Genomic DNA, 19,827 nt, shown 5'->3' on the forward strand with positions numbered 1-19,827 from the left:
TGAATGAATGAATGAACCGGGAACCAGGACTTTGTCGCCTGCCCTGGAGCCTAAAAGCTCTATGAACTCTGGGAGCCTCAGTATGCCTCTGATGGTTAACAGCCCTCACCAGGTCAGCACTGGAGGTCCTGGGGCTCCCCCAGTCACGGCCAGCCGGGCCTCAAGAGCCTTTTTTTAGGGCGATGAGGCCAGGTGACCCGGCGGCCAGGGCGCGGGCGGTGGCGATTGCCCCCGTCGCCTCGAGGGGGCCCTGCGGCGGGCGCCAGCAACCAGCTTGGAGGCCGGGCCCGCCCGCGCTCTACTCGCGCTGCTAGCGCCCAGCCTGCAGCGGCCATCGCCCCGCGGGACTGCGCTGCGCTCGCCCAGGTACTGAGTGGGGGTTGGGGAACGTGCCGCCGCCCCTTTGTTTCGGGCCCAGCGCCGCGCGTCTGCGTCCCGGGCGCTGGGTTAGGTCTCTGGGCGCTGGGGGCCGGCCAGGGAGGGACGGAGATTGAGGCACTCCGGGAGCAGAGACCCTGGCGCGAGGGGAACGAAAGCGAGACCGCGAGCCCCGGACCGTGGCGCCGTGCCGAGGCGCGGGAACTCTAGCCGGCTGGGTTCGGGGTCCGGGGCTGGGGAGCGAGGGGCGCAGTCAGGCTCTGCCGGTTACTGGAACCCGGCGCATGTTTCGGGTAGTGTAATCCGGCGCCGACCTTGGCTCTGGGCGCCCGGGCCGGCGGGTGCCAGCCGGAGTGAGCGGCACGGTGGAGCCCGGGTGGACTTCGCTCTAAGGACGGGTCCTGGGACCCCGGAGTGGAGAACCGAGCTGGGGGGGCAGCGGTGGGAAAGCTCGGGATCCTTCTGCTCTTTCTCGTGTCTTTTGCTTTCCTTTCGGTGGGCGCCAGTCGCACTTTGCCTCCCTTCTTAAGGGTTGGGAACAGCCTGGGGGTCCTCCAGAGGCCCGGGCCACCTGTGGCACTTGCCTGCGGGCACGCGGTCGCTGATGTGCGGCAGTGGGGGAGCGGGGCGCGTCAGCCGCCCGCCGGGGTCTCTGTGCTGGTGCCACGCAGACTGACAAGTGAGTGGGGTCGTTAACTTGAGTGATTAGAAAATCTGTGTGTGGTGGGAAGAGGCTCCGGAGCTGCCGGAGCTGCACTCCTGTTCTCTACTGTCGGTGTGCTTACCCACACTTTCCTGTGAGATTAGCAACAAAACTCCCTTAGGGTGTACTGTTGGGGGTGGCCACACACTTATCTTTTGGTGTAGTTTCTCCCTATTTCCTCACTCCTTATAATATGAATGCAAGGTCTTCAAGAATGCTTACCATATAAAAACGGAAAAATCGGAATGTGAAAGTTAATTGCATTAATATTGCACAGTCCTTTGGAGCCCACCCTTTTGACATTTTGGTGTGTTTCCTGGAGGCTTTTGGCTTGTGCATATTAATCTTTTGAAGTGCTGCAGTTCTTTGTGATTCTTCCCTCTCTGGGGCCTGGGAGGTTATATTTGCAAATCAATCAACAAGTATTAAAAGCGTTCCTGTGGGGAGGCTGCTTCTGGGCTGGGGTTCCTGCAGCTGGAGGGTGGAGGGGTCTGTGCCTGGAGAGAGGGGACCTCTGTGAACTGGGAGCTGTCTGCTGGAACTGGCGGGAGGCCACCAGAATCCTCACCTCAAAGTCAAAATAGTAGTAAAATTACAAAGTAGTACTGACTTCAGCGATGAAGTGATAGCATGGTAAATGCAAGTGCTTATCAATGTTTGCTTTGGTTAGGCTTTGTCTGCATTCCCCAGTGCTTGTGCCTCTGGTTGCAAATAACTCCAGGAAGGAGGTGGGATAATTGCCCCATTTTACAGATGTGCAAAATGGGGCACGCAGAGGCCCAGCACCTTGCTCAATCTGAGGAAAGATGGTGGAGCGGCCTGTGCTTCCCTCAGGATGGTAAGGCAGCTGGCTCGCTCCCTCCTGCCCCTGACTGGAGGGGATACCTGTCCAGAGAGCAAGGTCTTCAGCTGAGGTGCCAATGCCTCCTGCAGAGAAATTATTTCCTTACTAATCAAGGAGAAAATAGCTAAAGTAGCAGCTTCAGGGAATTTTGTGCTGGGGATGCAAATTGATGGGCTGTAACAAAGTGTAACTTTGGCACCTAATGGTTTTAAATGGAGCTACTTGCAAATGTGATTCTGGGAACTAAAGGTCACAGGGTCAAAGTTAGTCCCTGAGCCAACACCTAAAGTGTTGCTGTTGGGATAAAAATGGCATGGGAAGGAGTCAATAAAACAAAAGTGAGGGGAAAAGGCTAGAGGGGAGGGTCCTCAGTACACCTCTGGAAGTCACGGCTTGCCGGTTTTACAGATGAACACATTTGTCCAAAGCACTTGGACAAATCACTCTCAATCCTTTGATTCCACCTACTCTTTTTCTAAAATTGGTCTGGCGGACAGGCTGTGTTAGGGAAAGCCTTTTATTCCCCCCTGCAACCCACCAACTCTTGTGGGAGAGGTACTGGGTGTTCTTGTGAGAGAACAAGCACTCTTACTGTAACAAGTTTTATTTCTATCCCAGCAGCCCAGGCACTCTCCGCTCCCTGAGTAATAGACTTCCTAACCATGGCCATGAGCCATGGACTTCCTCGGGAAGTTTGGTGGCTGGGATGGCCTGGAGTGAGGTCCCAGTGGTGTACCGGTCCTGAATCCAGACCCTTTCCTGTAGGACCCTACTCACATTATTGGTGGCCTAAAGGCAGCCCCATCTACTCATAGTCCTTTGCATTCACATCCTGATCTTGAATAAGGGGTGCTGGTTAGTTGGTTAATTAAGTAGGTGTTTTATTCAGAGCTATTGCTTGTTACTTGTGTTACAGGGTAAGGAGAGAGGCACCCTGAAACCCCCGAACCTGCCTCCTCTAAATAGGTTCTACCATCTGCCGCATCAAGACAAAACATGTAAGAACTTTAATGGAAAGGAACTTTAATACAATTCAATCAAACACCCAAGGTTACCCCATCCCCTCGTGGGTAAAAGTCCACCCAAAAGGGATTGGCCCAAAGCAAGGCTGGAAAGCCCGCTACAAGTCAGGACGGACCCAGAGAAAAGGGTCAGAAATGACACAGCAAATCTGGAAGATAAAAAGCAAAATCAAAGTCAAGATAAAGGCTGTCATTTTAAACCTCCCCACGGGTCTCTCACTCACTTCTTTTTCAACCAGTCCAGGACCAAGAAGCAAGTGCAGTTTTTTCACATGTCTCTGCTCCCTGTGCCTCCCTCAAGTCCCCTCTGGCTCTACCTTGTTTCCTTCCTCTTCAGTCTCTCTGCAGATTCTTTTCCTCTGGGCTCACTTTCACCCTCCTTCCCTCCTTTGGGTGGGGCAGGGAACCTGGAACCTCCCCTTTTCCTGGGGACCACCCTGTTACACTTGCCATTAGCAAGTGTTAAAAAACCACTGCTGTCTTGAGCAGAGCAAAGTTTTGCCAGCTATTTTTGATGCTGAAATATAGTTACTTATTTTAGCACTTAGAGCTAAGGGTGGAGGTGGGGTGCTGAGGTGTGGGAATGGGGAGGCAGGTATATTGAGTGGACTGATCTCAAAGGTGTCTGCATGGAACTGTGACTTAAACTCTACTTGTTTCCACACTGGCTGGGTGCTTTTAAAACACTACAACATTAAACATTTCTTTTATCAAAGTGTTACTGAATATGAGGTACCTTCTCTTAGGTTCAGAAAATGTTTTAAATCTCTTCTGATCAAACCCTTACAACATGCTGGTGTTTATCAATAGGTATGGGTGATTCAGAGTAGGAAAGTATTTCTTGGGTGCCTGTCCAATTACTCTAAAAGCAGTAAGGACCTCCAGATTTTTAAAAATTTCTATTTGAACACTGTGTATCTGCAGTATTTCACGAATTGCCATTTTGGGTGTGGGTCATTCTGGTGTTTGTCTTCCTGCAGAGAAGTCTTTCTTGTGTGTGCTTGTGGGATTTGCCTAGTGTGCCATACCTGGTACCTCCCTGAGGGATCCCTCTCCTGAGCAGGAGCAGAGAGGCTTGTGAAGCAGAAGTGTTCACTGCCTGGACCACAGGTAGGAGCCCTCCACTGTGTCACTCACTGAGGGGATGATGCTCATCATGACCCCTGGACATTTAGAAGGTTGTGTTACTATTTTTTGAAAGAAGGAAATGATCTGGTATTTATATATTTTGTCTCAAATATGCAAACTTCATGAAAAATTCCTATTTTAAGCATCCTCGTCAGTTATCAGGAAAATTCTTTCTGGAGGAGTGTTCCCTGAGCAGGCGAGGTTAGGGTGGCGCTCTTCAGAGCCCACAGTGATGGGACAGGTTCCTTCCTCCATCAGTGTCCCTGTGCCTGCTCTTGAATTCCTGCTTGGGTTGGGAAATCCTGGGAGCTCCCCTGTATCGTCCTGTCTGCTGCCAACCTGGTAACCTTGCATGAATAATACCTTAATCCGACTGTGTAGTTGTACCTGTGACTTTATTTTGAGCCAGTCTTGCAAGACATGTATTTTGTCTCTTTTCTGGAACTGAGTACAGAGAGTCAGTGAGCTTAAATAACTGCTTTTACCATGGTGATGGTTGGAACCTGGCTTTATCTGGAGATGGCCCCCAGAGATGAATGTCCCTAGGGGCCCGAGTTTGTGAGTGGGTGGGGTGCTGTGGGTTCCATGTGGAAACCAGATTTTACTGCAGTCATAGGACTTCTTCCTCAGACCAGGCATCTTCACAGTTCCCTCACTCCTGCACGGGCGGGCTGGCTGGCTGGGGAAGGCTTAGGGAGTTTGGGGAAGGCTTAGGGAGTTTGCGGAATGCCCCACCGCCACAGCTGGCCAGACCTCCAGCTGCAGCTGCTTCCTTGGACACGGACTGCGGGGCCTTTCTTCATCTTCCTTCCTCCCTCAGCTCTAATTATGGCCCGTGGAAAGCTGCCCTTCCTCTTCCTCTTCTTTTGGGAGAGATAATAGCACTCAGTATACCCTTTGCAGGCCTGCCTTTGTTTTTAAGATTTGGAAGACATCTGTAGGAATCCTCTGCTGCTTCCTGAGTGGCAAACAGTTGGCGTCACTCCCGGCCAGGCTGCCCCTGTGCACTGGGGGACCCTCTGGATAGGCTGAAGGATCTCACCCACTGGCACCGCATTTTGGTGGCAGTCATAGGGTGTGACTTGGTGAGTCCCGATGTGAACAATGAAAACCAGGGGAAGGTTTAGAATACATAAGAATGAAGTCTTTGCAAAAGTCTGAGAACGCAAGTGCTGCTGGGAAGTGGCACGGGCGCTCGGGTCAGCCTGCAGTGGCTTTTCTTTTAACACCAGCATGTTCAGGAATCTGCTTGCTCTCCCATTACTCTGGGACACAGCTGCAGTGTGTTGCCTTGCACTCACCGTGGAGCCTTGCATCTGGTCTGTGAGTCGCCCTGGGGCCAGGCTGGGCCATTAGCCGCGAGTCTGTGTTCTGTACACATTCCTCTCCAAGTCCTGGAACAAAAGGACTCCATTGACTTGGTCCTGGCGTTTCTCTCCTGGCATTCCTCTCAGTTCGTAATCCATCACCTTTCTCAGAGGTTTCCTGAGTTCTCACCCCTCACCACTGGTGATTTTGGATGTAGATCAAAGGTACGGTCTTACCAGTGCGCTGGAAGGAGAGCGGCTGCCTGTGGCAGCTGCAGACCTGGGGTAAAGCCTCTCTTTGTTGTCTTGACTATCCTCACCATTCCCCACCTGCCCTCCTAGGCACTCACCACTGCTCACCTCAGGCTCCTTTTTTCATGGAAGAGTTGTTGCATTTGGCTGATCCAGGACCACTCATGTCCATCCTGCAGAATTTCTATAGCTCAGAGACTTCCCCATTCTTGGCTGAACCCCTAAGGGGGTAGCCTGTGTGATAAGAGGTGGACGTGGTGGATCGGTGGCTAGCTGGGGGCAGGTGAGTTAACGTCCATGGGACAAGTATGTTTCTTTATCTCTGGAAAGATCTGAACTACCCAGTGGTTGGGGTTGGAACAAAGGCGGCATATAAGATACTGTGGGTTGTCTTCACTGGGCTAGGAGCTCAGTAAGCAGGAGGAAGGACGAGCAGAAGGACCTTTCCACTGATCAAGAAGGCATTTTTCTCTCTGCCTGGGCCCAGGAAAGGAGGGGTTTTGATCACCTCTGTTGCTAAGGGGGTAAAGTTTCCCAAATAAAAAAGTGTCTTTGATGCCTAAATTGTTTTTGACTATTTTTCTACAAAGTAATTTTTATATAATATTCTGTGTTTACTTCAGACTTAGAAAAGCTAGAGAAATGCTAATGACTCAGGAAAAATGTCCTTCTGATGTTCCCACCCCAGAGGCAATGTTTTCTCTGGCTTTTTGAGTTTTCCAAACTGAGATCATATGTATTATTTTGTGTCCTGCATTGTAGCAATACTGTGGCTGTGTAACTATTCCCCCATCTGTTAGTAACTCTGTACGCACACAAGGGTTGATGACAGTACACTACCTCAGGATGTGGACGTGTGGTGATGTGCATAAATGATTTATTTGTCCTCTGGCCATGTACCGCGTGCGTTCATCCTTGCACAAAGAATGTTGGGCAAGACCCTGGCTAGTCAAGTTCCTGGAATGGGCTTCTAAAGCTGTTTGAGGTCAGAGAACACAAACGTGTTTGTAGTTAAAATATATGTAACCTAAAATGTATAATTTTAACCATTTTAAAGTGCACCACAATTCAGTATTGTTAAGTACAGTCACATTGTTTACAGCGGCCTTTACTATCCATACACAAAACTCTTTTTCATCTTGCAAAACTAAAACTTTGGCCTCATTAAACACTGGCACCCAATATCTTCTCTTGGCCCCTGGCACTTACCATTCTATTTTCTTTATGATTCTGACAAATTTAGAGGCATCACATGAGTGCAATTGCATGTTTTTTTTTTTTTTTTTCTATTTTGCTGACTGGCTTATTTCCAGCACATGATGTCCTCAAAGTTCATCCATGTTGCAGCATAAGTCAGAATTTCCTTCCTTTTCGAGAGTGAATAATATTCCATCGCATGGGTAGACCACATTCTGTTTACCTATTTTTGTGGCAGTGTGCCCATTGCCCTGCTCCAATCTTTTGACTCTTGTGAATAAAGCTACCGTGTACATGGTTGTATCTGTTCAACTTTCTGCTTTTAATTCTTTGGGTCTATACCCAGAAGTAAACTCAAACATTTTGAAGTCCCTTGATTTAGTCCAATTGCAGTTGAGCAATAGCATGCTCGCTGGATCTGCATGGTCAGGGGTGTGGAGAGAGCCGGCGGGTAGAAACCAGGCCTGCAGCAGAGGAAGAGGGATCCTTCTTACTGAGCTATTTTGACAGATTGTGTAAACTCGGTGATTAATAGAATGAGAAAGCAGGAAGAATGTCTTTCATTAAAAGAAAAAAAAAGAGCCTTCGGGGTTGCTTGGTTTTATTTTCAATTAAAAGGGTCTGATTTTGTTTCTAGAGAATGGTTTTAATTTGGATAAATGGTTCAGTCTGGGAACCACATGCCAGAGTCTATGATCTATGAGTGTAATTACTCAGGGCTTCCTCAGCTGCTTTTCTGAAGGAACAAGACAGACTGGGCCCTGCTTTGGTATAGCCTGGGTGAAATGCTGATAAAGGTGCTGAGCCCTGCAGAGAGGCAATACTTTGGACCAGAACCTGGAGCCCCATAGTGCCAGTGGGGACCTGGAGAGCACTCAGCCTGAGGTCCAGTCTGGAGGAAGCTGGTTAATTTTTAGCCTCCAAGAATGTGTTCACCATTTCAAAGCAGGAATGCCAACAAGCAGTCCCCTCCCCCACCTCCGAACATGTTGGACCAGAATTACTGGCATCTTTTTACCATGGGCATTTGCAGAGTTGGTTAGGTTTGGTGGAAGGCAGGGGTGGCAGCCTTACATCTGCTTTGTTTGCACAGGCTCGCCAGACTGGCAGGCTTCAGGCCCTGCATCAGGTCTCTCTCTGGGCTGAGAGAAGCCTCGTGGGGTATCTTTTTTTTTTTTTTCAAGATTTACTTTGTTTATCCATAAAGAAGCTAGGGTGCAGGCCATACCTGTGAGGGGGAGGGGTGAGAGCAGTGATCAAACTCAGAGTGGGGTGCAGAACAGGTGGAGCTACTGAAATGCACTGCTGAGGGGAACAGCAGGAGAAACAAGAGAGGTATGCTGCACCATGTGGGTCAGCTCCCTGGGGGGGGACTCAAGGGATAGATTGATAATGCTGAGACTTAACCCCTTGTGCCACCAGGGAGGCCCCCCAGGAGGGTTTCTTTTGAAGGGGATGTTGGGCTGAAAGATTTGAGGGAGGAAATTCCTGGATCTCTCTTGGAAGAACTTTGGGGGCAGCTGAGGGGGCAGGTGGGACAGCAGGGTCTGGGGCCCTGGGCAGGGACTACCTGTTATACTCCAGGAGCAGCAAAAGGGTTGAGTAAGTCAGAAGAGGATAAAAAGATATAAGATGGGGAGTTTTCCACCTCTTAGGAAAACTGTGTGAAGGCGTTAGCTTTCCATGCTTTTAAACAATGGGAATTGCAGGTCCCATTGATCTCAAGGGCCTGAGCTCTTAGGGTGACAAGGGAACAGAGAATTTACACTAGAATGTTCTGGAACACCAAGAGCAAAGGACGAGGTGGTGGTGTTTCAGGGCAGGAAGAGACGGACACTACTGAATCCCCAAACCTGCCTGCTCCAAATAGGTTCTGCCATCCGCCGCATCAAGACAAAACATGTAAGACTTTAATGAAAAGGAACTTTAATACAGTGAATATACAATACGGAAGACAAAGAATGTAATTTCTAAATCAGACACCTGAAGTTACCCATCCCCTCGTGGGCAAAAGTCCATCCAAAAGGGACTGGCCCAAAGCAAGGCCTGAAAGCGCAACACAAGACTAAAGCACTTTCTGGCGGGGACCCATAGAAAAGGGTCAGAAATGGCCAGACAAGTCTGGGAGGAAAAGAGCAAAATCAAACTCAAAATAAACACTGCCATAGTCAGCCTCCCCTCAGGTCTCTCACCCGCAACTTGTCCAGGGCCAAGAAACAAGCTCGGTTTCTTCATCACATGCTTGCTGCTCCATGTGGCTTCCTCAAGTCTCCTGGCTCTCCATCCTGCTTCCTTCCTCCCAGATTCCTTCTCTTTTTCTCCTTTTCTCTCCTCAGCTCCACCCTCCTTTTAGGAGGGGCAAGGAATCTGGACTTACCCTTTTCCTAGGGACCACCCTGTTACAGTGGGAGAATTAGGCAGCCAGAAGTTACTTTAACTCGCTGCCATTTGGGGTGAAACATCTACATGTTAGAATGAACATCTCGCCCACCCCAGGGTGCAGGCGACACCTGCAGGAGGAGCCAGTGAGGACCCAGCTCTTGGAGGATCACGACACTAAACACACATAGGCCAAGGGACACATGTAAGTGCTGAGATCCTGCTCCTCCCTGGAGAAGCTGTGATGTTGGCCAGGCCTCTGGCGACTGCACTTCTCAGCAGAAGGAGCAGTTACAGAGTGGGACCTGGAGGGGCCGCTGGGTGAAGTGGGGCTGTGGGGGTGGGGGAAGGCACTAGGCAGAAAGGTCCTGACTTCCCTTCCAGGCAGACAAGCCAGTGCTGCCCACCCTGTGTGAAGGGAGTGGTGGGGCTCAGCCTTTGGATTGTACCACCTTGTCCAGGAAACCTCCTTTGCTCATGGTGTTCCAGAATAATCCAGTGTAGATTCTCTGTCGCTTGTTATCCTAATCTGTGTTGGGAATGTAGGGGGACATGTTGGTAGTCCCTAAATTTAGCTTTCTAAGATATGTGGTAATACATGCTTTTTCTATTCTGGTAAAGGGTAGTGCCCCTCAGAGACCTTTCTGGATGCTCATCTGCAATGCTGAGATTTTAATTGAAAGATTTAACTAAAAAATTTGGGTGAGATGAGTAACTGGTATCAAAGTTGATTTATCTTGAACTTTATCCCTTCCACCTGAGTTAAATAGGAATAATCCAAAATACAGGTAAGCTTTGAGACAGAATGCATTTTCCAGCATTTTTTTCTTTTGTTGCAGACTATCACAATTTGGAGAATGATGTTTATACATTTTCAAAGCATCCCCATTCTCACTAATGAAATCATCATTTTCTTTATTTTGCAAAGGTTCAGTGTGAGAAGCATAGAGTGTGTTTGATATCCATGCTGATAATTTGATCATGTGATAATTATATCAAATCTGTACCTAAGGCATTTCCCATGTTTCTGCACCATCTTCACAATTATAACTGATGACTTCTCGCCAGTCACCACCGAGGGTTCTGGCTGGACCCTCTGTGAGTACTGAATTGGTGGGAGCGCGATTTGTGAGTAGATAATTCTTCTCAGGACTTTCAGAAGGCAGTGCCCACTCCAGCCTCTTGATGTACATGCTGGCTTCTTTGATTTGCGTGTAGCCCCTGAGAAGTCTGTTCAGCCTCCTGCCTGCCAGTGCCTGCGTCGGTTGCTGTCCTGCACAGAGGGACCTTCTAACCTTTCTCACTCCTTGGACCCAATCAGGTCCTTATAGAGTGGTTAGCGCTTCTGTGTGTGGTGGCTTTCTGGGATGCTACACGCCAGGACTGGCACAGTGACCTGTGGCCAGTCCTTGTTCATGGGAACCCTGACCCTGTGGGGAAACTGCCGTGCTGCTGACCTGGCTTCACACATCTTGGTGGCTGAGTCCTGTCAATGTCTGGCTGGAACCTGTTGGGGCTACACTCAGCTCAGTCACCACTGCTGTTCTTGTGGAGTCCAGATGGACCCAGCTTTCAACTCTCAGTGCCAACCTGGGCTGGGAACCTGACTGGAGCCAAGAAAAACCTTTGGGCAAACTTTCTGCATTCTCGTGACCTCTGGGTTTACTTTCTTTCTTTGCATTTTTCTGCACTGGCTGTTACATCTGAACTACTGTCAGCCTGGTAGACTTTGAGGATATCAATTTTCTGTGTCATGTGGTGCCTGATGGAAAGGACAAATCTGAAGCCCTAGTCTGAGCCCCATTGGGATGGCAGCTCATTCTGGAGGGAATGGCTTTGCAGTAACCTCTGTGGCATTGGGGCTCACCTTGGCCACTGACTCTCAGAGTGACCCCCAAATAGTCTGTTCCCAAGTTTCTCTGAAGTGTTGATGAAGTGGGATTCATACCTCAGAGGCTTGCTAAGGTGCATGGTGACACCCAGCACTGGAGGGACACTCCTCTCAGCTTAGTTATTTGGGAGTATTGAATTCCAAAGGGAGAGCTGGCCCTCATGCTGGACCCCTCCCCCTTCCCTGAGATTGACACTCTGTGGGGCCCCTGACGCCCTCCGGGGCCTGCTAGGACACTGATAATCTCACACCCATACTACCTTTCTGATGTCACTCACGTCCTTTGTCTTCTGAGATACTCAGGGGCTGGGTTGAGTAAGTTTTGCTATCTCCCTCACTAAAACCCAAGCACTTCCAAGGACAGGAACCAAGGCTGCTCTTACATTTTTGTTTGATAAGAGCTTTGGAAAAAGTTAGCTGCATGGCCTTGGGCTAGGTCTTACATCACCCTTCCATTCTGTGCTCTGGAAGGCCAGATGAGCTGGCCTTCCTAATCGAGAGCCCTGTCTGGCATGTCTCACAGTCGGGGAGACAATTCCACACTAAGTGGAAACATTCTCGAAGCTGATTCTTTACTGGAAGAGAGGAGGTGCGTGCGTGCACATTTTCTGAGGGTCTCAGTAATTTTTTCATGGTTACATTTTCTTTTCCTGGAGTTTTGCTTTGTAATATATTCTCTTAACTTTTAGAGGAGGGTGTTTTACACTTATCTACCAGACTTGAGAATCTAACCCACTGTTACTTTCTTAGGAAATATCCATGTTTCCATTGTCAAATTGCTAAAAGTTAATGATAAAGGCCTGCTATGAATCTATTGGGAACCCCAGAAGATATGAGAATATAAGGCTGTTACTTTACTCTTCTTGTAGCATAAAGGAATATTCTTTTTGGATGGAGTGTATTGTGGGGTCTCGTTGATAGTCATGCTGCAAAATGACATGCTTTATTTCCTTTGTTTTGCTTTCAGAATGGTCCCCAGTCTTGATATAATCCCACTAGTGATGTGTAATCTCTTTACTAATATTTAAAGAGGATTTTTGTTCTTGTAAAAATGTCAGGCATTTAACAAATCTTGCTGGGAAAAGAGTCACAGCTCCCACTTTATCTCTTTTTTGCTGAGGCTGCCAGATCATGTTCACAAATTCTTTGGAACTGAACACATTTGAAAAACAGACTAAATTTCGGAGAGCTGTTGTGATAGGCTCTTTGGTACACTTGATGCCTGGAAGCACATGGCTAGTTGTATGAAATGAGATGAGATGAGAAATGGGGGTAACACCAGTGGGACCTTGCTCTAAGTCACAGTGCAGTTTCCTGCCGGCCAACCCCTCTGTCCTTCCCCAAAGAGGGGCAGCCCATGTTAGGGTCCTGGTGTGGACGGTGGCATTTGGCCTTGGCCATAGGGAGAACACACTGCTCAGCACACACCACCCCCATCATCTGCCTTCCTTTCCATAACATGAAGCTCTGTTATCAGCTGAAAGAATGAGCTGTGTCAGTTCATCAACCTCAGGCTTGTTGCTGAGAATAGAAGGTACATCCCTGAGGGCGGTGGGGGTGTGCAGGGGCAGCGACTGACATGAATTATTGACTGTGTGAGAGGCCCTGAGGGAGGCCAGTTCCTTTGTTCACTCACTCACTCACTCACTCCAGCAGCTACATTTACTGAGCACCAAGTTTGTCCAGATACAATTAAACCTCAGATAACGAAGGCAGTGAGACAACGGGGTGACTAACTGCCCCCTATCTCAGTTTGAACATGGCATGCCAGGTTTGTTTGCTCCTTCAGCCTGCGTGTTTCCTCTGCGCCCTGGTGCTGTCGTCACTGGGCTTGCATAGATAGCTCCCTCCTCTCTTGCCTTCACACCACCAGGCAAGAGGGGTCCAACACTTTGCAGACAACAGTGAGGTGCAGGATACAGACAGCAATGGGATGTGGGACCACAGATATAGCAAAACATCCCGGAAGGCCCAGTTGGTAGCCTTGAGGTTCTCTCTGTTTTGGGCAGTGGTTGGCAGATGCATTTATGGAGGTTGGAGGGAAACATCACAGGACAAAAGTCACTGGCCCTGCTGGACAGACTGACCTTGACACTGTTTTGTTCTGATGTGACCTCTGATATTGGGATTTGAGTCAGGCACAGGTCTCTTGATAAATAAACAGTGTCAGTCACTTGACTGCTGTGCCTGCCCTCACTGCTTTGGTCCCAAATCTGCATTACTTCATGGTGGTAAATGGACCCGGTGGAGATTCAGGCTGCCTGCCCGGGTTCCCCTCATGTCTGTCACTTTGTTGGCTGTGACTGTTGGGTAGGTCACCCAACTTCCTGTTCTAAGTTTTGGGGGTGGCGAGGAGCTATTGTCCTGACCTGACAACACAGCCAGGGAGGTAAGACTTTGTGGTAAAGGTAAGAGGCCTGAGGACTTTGGGGTCATGGTGGGGTGGACCATGGAGTTGAAGTGAGGGGGTTCTGAGAACTCTGGCAGCAGGATTGGAGGGTGTCTTGACCCTGGCCCAGGGTCAGGGTATAGAGCCTGTTCATCACAAGCCCCATCATACGCATCTCTAGTTATTTCCAGTCATCTGGTGCTGAATCCTCACTGTTCCAGTTTGATACTGATACCATATCTGCTAGAGGCTTGCTTTCTCCGGTTAAGGGGAGGGGGTGGGCCGCTAGGCACATTGTACAAGGCTATTTTTACTGCATGGGGACCACAGTATTGGCTGGATGTGCTTTAGCATAAAAAAATGTGAAGTGCAAAGTTCAGGTGGATGGTTATTGAACTGAAAAAGGTATTTTCCCCCAAACTTCTTTTGAAAACTTACATGTTTTCAGGCAAGTTGGAGAAATAGTATAATGAGGACAAGTGTGTCCTTCATCAAGATTTGCTGTTTTGTTGCTTTTCTTTGGTCATCTGGCATGTTTGCTTTATTTCTACTTAGGTAACAAAATAAGCTATACACATCATGAACTTTACCCATTTCTTTAAAAAAATGGACATGTTTCCACATTTCTCCACCTGAAGACTTCGATCACACTTAGAAATTTAATATTGCTTCAGTGATACCAGCTTATATTCAGTCCCTGCTCTGAGCTTAACCATCAGCCCTTGTGATACTGTGATTTTTAAGAAAGGTACCTTTGATCACTAAGATGAGCAGGACCTATTTATCAGACATGCTTGGTATATAGTTCTTGGTTGATAGCTCCCAAAACTCATGGAATTTTGTAAGTGTTGAGAGTGATAAATATGTCTCTTGCTAAGGTAAGTTTTGTATTGGAGGGTTGAGACTTATTACTCCCACTCCCTGACTTCCAAGGAGAAGAGAGCTGCTGGTGTTCAGGTGAGTTCAGTTGCCAAAGACCAGTGTTAATCACTCACATCTATGTAAGGAAACCTCTGTAAAAATTCAAAAGGAGGGGCTTTGGAGAGCTTCCGGTTTGGTGAGCTGCAGACTTGGTGACCAGGACATTTCTCTGGAGAGTATGGAATCACCACACAGCCTTTTCCCAAGCCATGCCTGTGAATCTATTCCATCTGGCTGTTCCCAAGTTCCATCCTGTAAGACATACCCGTGCCTAGTAAGTGGATCATTTCCTTGTCTTCTGTGAGCAACGCCAGCAAGTTAATCAAACCTGAGGAGGGGATCATGGAAACTGCTGCTTTATAGCCAGTTGTTCAGAAGCATAGGCAACAGCTTGGGCTTGCAACTGGCACCAGAAGTCAAAGGAGAGGGGGACTAGGGAATGTCTGATGTGCAACTGGCTGATCAAAAGCATACAAAACAGCCTGGGCTTTGCGCTTGCACTTGAGGCAGATGGTGGTCTTAGGAAGACAGCCCTTCACTTGTGGAAGCTGTTGCTATCTCTGGGTCAATAACATTCAAATTGAATTGAGTCCCTGCACACCAGTAGCGTGTGAGGATTGCTTTTCTGGGGTGGGGAAGCTTCCACATACTCACACTGGAGTTGGGTCCAGGAACCTTTACTGCTCCCACAGAGTTCTCATGCTTTAACCTTTCAGCATCTTATCATAGTTTATGTTTTGCTCTGCCCTTGAAGGCAGGAGTGGGACCCTTGTTTTCTTTAATATAATATTTTCATGACTTTTTTTTTCCTATTTCTGAAGACATTTAATTTCATTCAGAAAAGTTTCTTGCAGCTGTAAGATATAAAACAGAAATGCTGAGTACCCTTGAGCCAGTTTCCTCCTATCGAAACATCTTGAGAAACTCTAGGACCCTATCACACACAACCAGGATGTTGACATTGATAGAGTCAAGATACAGAACATTCCATCACCACAAAGATCCCTCCTGTGATGCTTTATAGCAGCCTCACTTCCCTTACAGCCCCACTTCTTAACCCTAGCAACCACTGATCTAGTCTCCATTTTTGTAGCTTTGTCATTTGAACAATGTTACATGCATGGAATAGTGCATTTGTAAATTTTTGGGATTGGCTTTTTCACACAGCAGAATTTTCTGAACCTCTGTCCTGCTTTGCTGTATTCCCTTCACTGCTGATGCTGTTTCAGGGAGTGAATGGGCCACTTTAGTTTAACTGCTCACTCCTAAAAGGACATCTTTACAAACTGAGTCTCCAGTCATGAATATGGTATGTCTGTAGAGTTGTTTAGCATTGATTTCTTTCATCAGCATTGTGTAGTTTTCAGCCTGTACATCTTGCGTATGCTTTAGTAGATTCACACTTGGGTTTTTTTTTGTTGTTGTTGTTTGTTTTTTTTGGAGTGACTTTTTTTTTGATGTACAGCTTTTTTCATTCTGGCTTCATAGGTTCATTGCTATTAACATAGATACATAGCACCTGTGTATATTTATGTTTCTTGTGATCTAGACAAGCTCACTTATAAATTCCTAGAGTTTAATTTTACTGATTCTCTGGGATTGTTAATATTGACAGTGATGTCACCTGAAAACAGGGGTGGTTTAATTTCATCAATTGCACAGACTCATGGAAGAGCCCAAGGAAGTTCCCTCCTAGGCTTTCTCATTGTCTGGCTTTGTCCCTTTCATTTCTTATATTCAGGATGGATGGAGGAGGGGTTTTTCTAATTGCTTCATGTCAGGAGTGGAGTGTCTGTGGTCCTGCTTTGACTGCCCAGTCTTGGACCCTGGTGAAGCTCTCAGAAGGCCTCAGTGTTGGATTCATCTTCCCATTGCTCCTTTGAAACTGTCTGCCATTTCTTCCCCACCTTTCACTCAGTAGCTTACCATCCAGTTGTACTGAGGTCATGAAATAGTGGACCTCACCTGTTATAAAGCACTTCTGAAGTACTTATTCTTTTACAAGTAAACAGCTTATTAATTCCCAACCCTTCTTATCTAGGTAGAGTAAAAGGGAATTTTATTTATCTGTTTGTTCATTAGATGTCTGTGAATTTGGAAAAGCTAAATACCTTTTAGTTTGTTCTCCTCAAACTTTGTAATGGTACCATAAATGGGACCATATTTGCCAGTAAATTCTCTGGGAATGAGACTAAAGTTGTCATCATAGCCACTTGGCCATTACCTATCCGGGGCTTACCTGCACCTGCTGGCCAGCTGTTTGAGTGGTTCTGCTAAGAGCCCATGGGTCCAGCCTGCTCTGTGCAGGTCTTGCTGTCTTGTATCGGGAGCCTGGTGGAGCTGGGACTCACTGCTGTAGAGGTGGGCCTCAGTGGGGCCAGGTGGTGGTCTCGGGCCCTGTAGCTGAGCTGGGACAGGGGTCTGAGCTTCTGGCACCACGGTCTATGGTAGTGTAGTGAAGGCTGATGCTACTGGAGCAGGCACTGCCGCTGTTGTCGGAGCCCAGAGGCTGTTGATCTGTTGGCTGCTGTGGGCTGCACACTGAGCTGAGGAGTCCTGGTACACTGGGATATTTCAAGACCCAAACTTGGCTGTGAAACTGCCCTGCCCCTGAGCTGGGCAAGCAAGCTCCCAGCATTTCAAACTAGGAGCCATGGGGTAGTTAGCTGTTACAGTGGGGTAACAATCCCTTTAACATAGGGATTGTTATAAACACCAGTTCTGGGGTCCACTGTTGATATGCTTCATCAAAAACTCTGGGCTCAGATCAACAACTGGAGGTGGATTTGGATACCTTAAGTATAAGATATCACACTGAGTCTGGCGCCCCAGGAAAACTGATCAATCTGGTATCTTCAAAACTTCATTTGGCTTTGTAGTGACTCATGATTATCATATCAGACTGTGGTTTCCGGCTGGTTCACACCTTTCTGGGCTGTGCCAAAGAACTCTGTTTTCTAGTTCCTGTACTTAGGAGGGCTCTTTTATTACACCTGAACCCCACTTTGTGTTCTTGTTCAAAACTAGAACAAACAACAGAGTGTGGGATGAAAGGTGAGGCTGGCATGAATGGGTTTGAGCTTGCACCTTAGGGATCATGGGTCCTCCGGCTGTGAACAGTGCTGGAGTGCTTGGGCGCTGGTGATCACGTTGTCAGACCTCCATTGCAGGCAGAACTGTCTGAATGGCCGTAAAATACCCTCAAGAAGACAGGTCTTAGGATGGTCGCCTCATCCACCCGCTAAGTCTCTCCAGTGTCTGCTCTGGGCTCTTCTTATTCTTTGGGTACATCCTTCTGAAGCGATGTCTTAGGGCTGTGTTCTTGGCCACATGCCACCGTTGGGGCTTGGTTCTTAAAAGACCAGGGGTTGGAGTGGTGATCAACTGCCACTGCCAATGAGGATTCCTGAGGCTTGTCACCAAGACAAGAGTTCAGAGGCTGACTCTGGGTGTTGGGACCCTGGGCCAGGTGCTCCATGATGGTCTGACTCTAACCTGAGTCCAGCAGCTGACTGGCTGGGAGGATCAGGTGCAGGACCTGGAAGATGCTCAGGGGCTGGGCTGTCACCACCTTCATACGGAGTAAGTTTGTATGGCCCAAGCACATGGAGGAGATGCTGACGGACCCTGGAATAGTTCATTTACCTCTCGGGGATATTTGTCTCCTCCTCATCAGTTGGAACAGCAGCCTATAGAGCTTATAAGTATTTGGTTTTTGGTGACCTAGAAACAAAGGAGTAGTAGAAACCCGAACGGGTATGGATCAGCAGAGAGCTGGTGCTGGGTCTGGCCGCCACAGTCTTGTTTATACAGGGATGTGTTGCTGTTAGTTTGGGGCTGTGTGGGGCTGTACACAGAAGCCTGGGATGTCCAGACAGACGCCTTTCAGCAGCAACCCAAATGTGTTTGTTATGTTCATCCTTAAAATCTCCAGTTCCGTGTCATAACTCATTTCGACTAGTTTTTATGATTTAATACCCTTCTGTGTTCCCAAAATAATTTGACAAGCATACAGAAGTATATATAGCAAGATTAACCATTTAAAAGAGAAATATATGACAACGGAAAAATGAAGATCTGAATAGATGTGAGACCCCCGGAAGGTCAGCGGCCGGTGGGTATGCTACACCACTCTGGCTGTAGCTTCCTGGCAGCCAGGCTGATGAGAGAAACAGTGGTTCTCCATTGTGTACAGGATAAAACTAAGTGAAGTTAAGAAAACCAGGTGACAGAAACAAGTACGTGACTCTAAAGCAGAGGTGTTTTTGAGGCTGAATCTTGGGGTGTTTGCCTGAGGGTGCCCGAGTCCCCTCAGTGTCTTCACCCACAAATAACCAGGCAGAGAAGTAGAATGCGCTACCTCTTTCGTGCTGTCCATGTGACCAGAGTTTTGGTGACACCGTGCAGATTTATAGAAGGAATGCGCCAAGTGAGATAAGCACCTGCTCCAAGTGGAAAACTTGGGTACAGAGAAGCCTTCAAGATTGTCACTCTTCACTTAGGAGTTGTGAGGCGGGTCTCTGGGGCCACGACACCACCCAGAGCTACCGGAGCAGAGTTTACCCACACCAGCTTCCCTGGGGTGTCTGGGGGTGGGGGGGGGGACACAAACTGTGTTTGTGTGTTGTGTCTCCTTCCAGGGACTGGCTAAGAATGGGTTCCAGCACTGCTACTTTAGTTCCTCCGGGCGGAGAGCTTGTGCGCTGCCACCTCCTCTGTGGTTTTCTGGTCTTCCTTCCGCGGCCAGGTTCCGTGGCCCCCAGAGCCAGGAGCTGTGTCCTCACGGATGTGGGCACCAGACACACGCAAGAAATGTGGGCCTCTGTGACTGTAAAGCGGGTTCTAAATTCGATGGAAATTACAGTTCACTTAGATCGAAAAGCTGTAGCTGCATAAAAGCATTTCCTCATTGAACACAACCTTGTTTGGGTAGGAGTACACTTCACAGTAAGGTGAACGTTTAGTGTCCAAATTGAGGTCACTCGGCAGAGTACAGGGCAACCAGGGTTTTACAAATAGTATCAAAAGGGAGTTAATATCTCTTGAATAATTTTCCTATCAATTCCATGTTTATATGTTAACCCTTTGTGTGTAGTGGTTAAATAAAATCTCATTAAAGTCAACTGTTTGCTCTCTGTTTCTTTTCAAAACATGTCTGCTAGAAATGGAGAAGGGCTTAAGTGACTTGCATGATCTCTGGTTGGCAGTGTGGGCTCAGGGATGTCTGCATGTCCTGGCACAAGGACCTGGCAGTGGTCCTGGCTTTGAGGCAGCTGTGTGCTCTGCCTCGGTGGTCAAGAACCTTCTGTCCCTGCCTGGAGCTGTGGGGCAGCCCCTCTCTCAGGAACCTTGAAAGGAAGGGGGCCGGGGAAGTGTCTTGTGTGTCAGCATCCCTGGCAGGAGGTGGGGGGGGTGG

At 48.2% G+C, this 19,827-nt stretch overlaps 1 protein-coding gene across 1 annotated transcript in view; it reads left to right on the forward strand.

Moving 5' to 3' along the window:
* Positions 1-182: 182 nt before the first annotated feature.
* The window catches only part of LOC105854737 (SH3 and cysteine-rich domain-containing protein 2-like), a 103,703-nt gene continuing 84,058 nt past the window's right edge, over positions 183-19,827 (forward strand). Inside the window, exons 1-2 of the mRNA XM_012735157.1 lie at positions 183-192; positions 245-366. Of these exons, the coding sequence (XP_012590611.1) occupies positions 183-192; positions 245-366 (132 nt within the window). The remainder of the gene's footprint in view (positions 193-244; positions 367-19,827) is intronic.

This window comes from Condylura cristata, unplaced genomic scaffold (genome assembly GCF_000260355.1).
Source record: "Condylura cristata isolate star-nosed mole 26May11 unplaced genomic scaffold, ConCri1.0 scaffold00004, whole genome shotgun sequence".
Lineage (NCBI taxonomy): Eukaryota > Metazoa > Chordata > Mammalia > Eulipotyphla > Talpidae > Condylura > Condylura cristata.